At 44.9% G+C, this 7,108-nt stretch overlaps 1 protein-coding gene across 1 annotated transcript in view; it reads left to right on the plus strand.

Annotated features, from left to right (window-relative positions):
* The window catches only part of Galntl6 (polypeptide N-acetylgalactosaminyltransferase like 6), a 1,121,089-nt gene that overhangs the window by 1,087,582 nt on the left and 26,399 nt on the right, over positions 1 to 7,108 (plus strand). The window contains exon 10 of the mRNA XM_032919234.1: positions 5,515 to 5,631. Within this exon, the coding sequence (XP_032775125.1) occupies positions 5,515 to 5,631 (117 nt within the window). The remainder of the gene's footprint in view (positions 1 to 5,514; positions 5,632 to 7,108) is intronic.

Consider the following 7,108-nt stretch of genomic DNA (forward strand, 5'->3'; position numbering starts at 1 on the left):
GTTCTACTTTGCTTTTCCGTTGCTATGATAAAAAAAAACATTCTGACTAGAAGCAACTTGGGGAGGAAAGGGTTCTTTTCAGCTTACACTTCCAGGCGACAATCCATTGCTGATTGAAGCCAGGACAGGAACTCAAAGCAGGAAATATAGCAGAGACCATGGAGAAATGAAAGCATTCTGCCTGCCCTTCCCCACCCCAAATCATGCTTACCTAGCTCTCTTATACAGCCCAAGACTACTTGCCTAGCAATGGTGCCTCCCACAGTGGGCTGGGCCCTTCCACATTAACCATCAATCAAATCAGACTCTCAAATATATAGCCACAGGCCAGCCATATTGATGTAATCCTTCTATTAAGGTGTCTCTTCTCAGTAGACTCAACTGTCAAGTTGACAATAAAACAAACCAAGACAAACATGTCTCAGTGATAAATCTTGTCCCATTAAGAATCTTGGTTCCTGATGAGTAGAGACCATTTTCTTCTCTTAGTCTTCAGCCTTTCATCCATACATCTTAAAGCATCTTTTGTAAAAAGTACTCCTGAATATGTTTTTTAGCTTTTTATTTAAAATTTTTCATACTACAGAATGTGTGTGTATATATGTATGTGTATAAATAAACAGGAAACTGAACTTTATAAGTGAGTGTAGGACCCAGGTTGTAGAGAAACTCCTTTGAATCTCATGAGCAGAACCTAGGCCCTACTTAATCTCTGTTTAATTTTCTCTCCCTCCTGCACTCTTGTCTTTTCTGTCTAGTTCTGGAAAAGAAAGTCTTAGTTAGGGTTGCTATTGCTATGGTGAAACACCATAACCAAAAACAGGTTGTGGACAAAAGGGTTTACTTGATTTATATTTCTATGTCGCTGTTCATCATCCAAATAAGTCAGGACAGGATCTCAAACAGAGCCAGAACCTGGAGGCAGGAGCTGATGTGAAGGCCATAGAGGGGTGCTGCTTACTGGTTTCTCCTTGTGGATTGCTCACCCTGCTTTCCTATAGACCCCAAGACTACCAGCTATGGATGGATGGCACCACCCGCAATGGGCTGGGCCCTCTCCCTTCAGTCACTGATTGAGAAAATGCCTCCCAGTGAGGTCACCCACACTCCATGAAGAGGAACATCCTGATACCTTTTGTCATATTTAAAATTTGCAGCTAGAAGTGCTAGAAGATTCAGGATTCCCTCCTCTTCACATGCTCTCTAACATCCTGACTATACTACGGGTTGCCCGTCGGAGGAGATCGACTCATTTTGTGCCTTCTCTGTGACCAGTATCTAGCACAATGCCTGGATACAGCAGCCACTTGTAGTTGAATGAGTGATGGATCTAGTTCTTCATTTAGAAGGCCCCAAAGCTATTGACAGTCATTAACAAATCATGTTTCTAATTTGTTGAGTCTAGCATTTCTGTCTACCTAGAATCCAATTGATTGACTTATTCTCTAAGCAAAAATAAATAAATAAATAAATAAATAAATAAATAATATGTAAAAATGGGGGACTAATTCTATAACTATTAATCACCTTAGTACTTGAATATTTACTTTGCATTCCTCCTCTCTGCTTCACTTCTCCCCTCTCTTCTTATCTCCTTCTTCCTCTTCCTCCTCCTCCTTCTCTCCACAAAGTCCCACTGTGTAGCACTGGCTGGCCCCAAGTTCTCAGAAATCCATTTGCTTCTGATTCTAGTATTAAAGACATGCACCACCATGCACAGATCTCTCTTATGTCTCGTTTTGGTTTTAGTTTGTTCTGTTTTTTGAGACAAGATTGCAGGTATTCCTCAATGTTCCTCCAACTCAATCAGAATGTAGCTGAGGATAACCCTGCCCTTCTGATCCTCCTACCTCTATCCCTAAATGCTGACATTACAGCAGTGTGCCTGCCTCCACCTCTGGAGTGCTAGGATTACAGGATGTGCACACACCCTACCTAATACGGAGACTGGAACCCCGGGCATTGTGCATGATAGGCAACCGCTGCACCAGCTGAGATCCCTAAAAGCTTCCTGGATGGGAGAATAATTGTCAGTTGAACTTGAGCCTAATTTTTTTATATCTCTAACAAAAGCCTTTACTCTCTGCCTCTTCCTAACCCTTTCCCGAAAGGATCATACTTCTGCAATCCTGTCATCCATCACGATTGCTCTCCCTGTTTTTTATCCTTGTTCTACCCATGCCTAGACAAGTGCCACTTCACTTCCAAATCCTCCTTAGGCTTCCTCCAGATCCCTTGATGCAATTTAACAGTGCCAAGCCCTGAAGCTGGACATCAGAGGATTGAAGCCTGCAATAGTCCTCGTCCTAGATTTGAAGGTGTGTGTGTGTGTGTGCGTGTGTGTGTGTGTGCATGTGTGTGTGTGAGCGTGCACTACCTTTCTTTCAAACACAGTTCAGAGACCAGATGAAATAAAACCACTTGTAAATACTATTATACACCTATACCCTTTAAACGTTGATTCTGTCTTAATTCTATTGGCCCTTTTGTTTTGATGAAGCTGTGTTGGTGAGTAAAAGAGGTGATTCTGCACACATGTGTCTAGAGATGCAGATACAAAGACAAAGGGGTAAGAAGCGAGAACGGGGACAGGTGTTATTCTTGTCCCAGCTGTCAACCTCGTCCTCTACTGAACTCTCTGCATTTCCTCTCTGGCACAACTCTGTGCTGGAATTTACACAGATGTAGACAATTATGCCTTTGAAAGTTGAAATTGGGCCTGCAAAAGCAGTTTATTCCGTTGTCTACACAGCTGCCATCTGAGGGAGAATTGAGAAAATTCAAGAGTTTAGAAAATGGTGTTGCCTATCCCTGCCAGAGACCTTTTGGGTTCATAACATTTGGAAACAGAGTGAGGCTCTCTGCGAGGGTTGGTCATAACCACGGGCTGGGTTGGCAGAGACACCACTCATATCCCTAGCTTGGACACTCTCTCCTTTCCTAAGGGCAGAGACCCATGAACAGGCAAGCTTGAATGCCAACCCGGTAGGATAGCCTCTCCTTCTGTGTCCAAGTGGCTACAAATATAAAAAACAGCTGCTTCCCCCTTATAAATGCGGTTTGGAGCTCCTAGATTGCCTTAGATAGAAGAGCAGCGCCATGCAATTGATGTCAGCGTACCCAATGAAGAGTCTGCTCTAACAAGGCCATGCGGCCGTAGACAGTAGGGCCTAGAGGTGGGAAGACAGACCCTCCCAGAGTGCTGTTAGGCTGTTATTCGGGTGACAGACAGCTTCAGAGAAGTGATTCGCTGGACCCAAGGAGGAGACAGAGACGGAGCTTTGCAGAGTGAGCAGGGCTCAGGACGGTAATAGCTCACTGGACATAGAAGAGATGGCTGAAGCTAGGGGATCGATGGCTGAAACTAGAGGATCAAAAGTTCTAGGGAGGGGTTGGGGATTTAGCTCAGTGGTAGAGCGCTTGCCTAGGAAGCACAAGGCCCTGGGTTCGGTCCCCAGCTCTGAAAAAAAAAAAAAAAGGAAAAAAAAAAAAGTTCTAGGGAAGACTGGAAAATAAAACAAGACAATGCGCATGCTCACACACGCATACGCACGCACGCACGCCCGCGTGCTCAACAGTAATATTGAAACTGTGTTTCTGTTTTACAAAGGAAGCAAGTGTGTGCTTTTTCTTTTTTTCATTTTTTATTGGTTATTTATTTACATTTCAAATGTTATCCTCCCCTTCCCAGTTTGCCCTGCACAAGCCCCGTATCCCCTCCCTCTCCCCCTGCCTCTATTAGGATGCACCCCCCCCCACTCACTCCTGCCTCAGCACCCTAGCGTTCCTCTACCTGGGTCAACAAGCCTCCACTGAACCAAGGGGCTTCCCTCCCATTGATGCCCGATAAAGCAATCCTTTGCTTTATCCAGCTGGAGCCATGGGTTCCTTCCACTCTCTACCCCCTAGCCCCCCTCCCCCGTATACTCTTTGGTTGATGTTTTAGTCCCTGGGAGCTCTCGGGGGTCTGGTTAGTTGATACTGTTGTCTTCCTTTGGGGTTGCAATCGCCTTCAGCTCCTTAAGTCCTTTCCCTAGCTCCTCCATCCCGGCCCTTGTGCTCAGTCAGATGTTTGGCTGTGAGCATCCGCATCTATACTAGTCCAGCTCTAGCACAGCCTCTCAGGGGACAGCTATACTGGATTCCTGGTGAAAATAGTGCTTTTAGAAAAGGCTTTTCTTCTCTCTTGCCACTCTTCCTGTTTGGCTTTCCTTCCTCCTTGCAAAATCCAAAAATACTGTTTCCCTTAGTCCTTGTTTAAGGAAACTGAAACTAAGATTTTTTTTTTTAAGTGATGATCTGTCAGTCCTACTTTGATGAGCAATCAGGTTCACTCTTATGAAGAGAAAAAGAAAGAGACCCGATGATTGCTAGAACTCTTGCCACTGTCTCTGAATAAGGGAATGAGTGGCAATTCTGTCTCCTGTGGGACGTTCAACCTACCTCTACTCCCAGCAAACAGGAAATGTGAACTACCCCACCCCCTTCCCCAACATCCTATTCCCTTCCCCCCCAACCTCCCCACTCCCCCACCCTCACTACATTACCTCCATCCCAGCGTCCCTCCTTCCCTTCACAGTTCCCAGGATCCTCACAACCTTTGCTCTATTTTGTGACCCGATCCCAGTCTGAACGGGCCTGATTGGGTATTCTTCCTACTTGTCGACTCCTACCAGGCAAAAGACTTGGAGCCAAAGCTGTCAGCTGGGTGCATTCTATTCTTTTTTTTTTAAACATAGTAAGAGATAATAATTCAGGACTACTACAGGCAAATATGAAGGGCTAAGATAGCAGGGCTTGTGTTACACATACACACACACAAATACACATACACACACACACACACACACACGCACACACACACACACCATAAACAGTATCTAATGTCCAGCCCTACAACATGCTATGGGGATGACAGAAGCAGAGGATTAGCAGACCCTGTAGGCAAAAAGAAACTTCAAAGTCCCTGTCCCTGTCCTTGTCCATAACATGCACACAATCTTTGGCCAGTATAGCTAATTCGTAATTTAAGTAACCAGTCAGGAGAAATGCTAACGTGTGACAACAGCCAATGCACCCAAACTGGAACCTGAGGTCACTGTAACTGCCCAGTACTGAAGGACCCTTACCGCTTCACCTGGAGCAGCTGCCTGGGACTCTCTCCATGCTGGGAGAGGAGTGATGGAGGTGCCTGCAGTAGAATAACAAATTCCATGTTAAGCACTAACTGAACAAGAAAGAGTTCTCAGTTCAGAGGTCAGGGCACTTCCTCCGGTGCACGAACAATAATTTTGCTGCAACCAGCTGTAATTTTGTCTTTTGACTCTATCGTGTTCTTTTTTTTTACGTACAATGTTATATTTCATGCCCCCATTTTTCTCAACAAACTACAGCTAAACTCAAGGTGTGTTTCTAGTCCTGTCATCAAAAAGACAGACCAAGGAAGACCTTTATAGATCCCAGGACTGTCAGGAATAGTGACACAACCCCGTGTTTGATGTACTCTTGATACAGATTCGAAATGTGGCAGCAAACTTATGTGTGGATAGCAAGCACGGAGCCATGGGGACCGAACTGAGGCTGGACATCTGTGTGAAGGATGGTTCCGAAAGGACATGGTCTCACGAACAGGTGAGTCAGACATCATGGGAGTAGAGGAAGGTGGCGGGGAGGGGCTGGGAATATCGTGGAGGGACAGAATGGGAAGAAGCCTCTGGGTGGTACATTTGGAACTTGGATGAAGTCATGGTTTGTCACCAACCAGATCTATAGTTACTGAGTTACTGTCTGCCTCTGCTTCTGTTTCTTGTCAAAAGAATCATGATAATCAATCAGGGTAACAGGTAAAAACTTATAAGGGTTTGTGTGAAAGCTCGGCCAGGAAAGTGCTTCTCACACACACGTCAGAACTTGAGTCTGCTCTTCTAGAACCCATATTTCCAAGGCTGAGTGTGTTGGCAGTGCTTGGAATCCCAGGTCTGCTGAAGCAGAGGCAGGCAGAACAATAGTGATCGCTAGCCAACCCCCAGGGCCTACATAGTGAGTTCCAGGCCGGTAAGGCCCTCTAAGGGAGAGGTAGACAGAAGCTGAGGGATGATACTTAAGGTTGTCCTCTGACCCCAACACTTGTGTGTGTGCACATGACATGGTCAAGGACAGCAGTGCCCAGTAATAAGGAGCTAAAACCATGAGACAAAGGAGTTGGGATGCAGATAAATAAAGACAAGGCATGTTCAGAAATGCCACAGTGAAGCCCATTATTTTGTGGGCTGACCTTTATTTATCTATATGTACATGTGTTTATGTGTTGCATGCACATACCTACACACAGGCATAGAAACTGGAAGAAGGCCTCGAATTTCCTCACCTAACACTGAACAGCTATTCCTCTGAGTGTCTTCCTTATTCTATGGCTTGCATTTTCTTCCTAGGCCGGAAGCCAGCAGTCTCTAGCGCTCTGCTGTCCCTATCACACTTTCTCTGAGCTGGGGTCACAGCCGCAGGCCTATGCATGACTCTGGAGATCCTAACCGGTCCTCATGATTGTTCAAGAAGACCTCTTGGACCACTGGGCCCTCTCTCCAGCCCCTTGCAGACTAACTCAAAAAAAAACCTAATTTTTTAAATAAAGGAAGTGATGTAATCTTACCACCTTCCCCACAATAGAAGTTTTCAAGATAATGAACCTAGAAAGGCAAGGAAACTCATCCAAAAAAAAAAAAAAAGACTGTGTGTTTGAGACTTCCGTTAACCTTAATTTTCCCTCTGGCTGTGCATTAAAAGTAATGCAAGGCCTCTTGTTGCAATAACAGTTTAAATCATGCATGTGAACGAGAACTGAGGTGGCAGCACCCCAACATAGATTCCACAAGATGTTTTCAGACAATGTATTGCTTTGATTGAAAGACATTTCAGTGCAGCTCTATTTAAGGAAAGTGTGATTTCGAATCCAATCTAGGACTTTGAAGTCTTTGTAAAAGGGTCTCTCCTTAAATCGTATTGCCTGTGAGGGAGAAACGATAGTGTTCAGGGCTGCATGGCCCTTTGGTTCTTCATTTCTGAAGAATGAAATATTTCAATTAGAAAGCTATAGGATGTGTCACACAGA

Source organism: Rattus rattus, chromosome 13 (assembly GCF_011064425.1).
Source record: "Rattus rattus isolate New Zealand chromosome 13, Rrattus_CSIRO_v1, whole genome shotgun sequence".
In the NCBI taxonomy this organism is placed as follows: domain Eukaryota; kingdom Metazoa; phylum Chordata; class Mammalia; order Rodentia; family Muridae; genus Rattus; species Rattus rattus.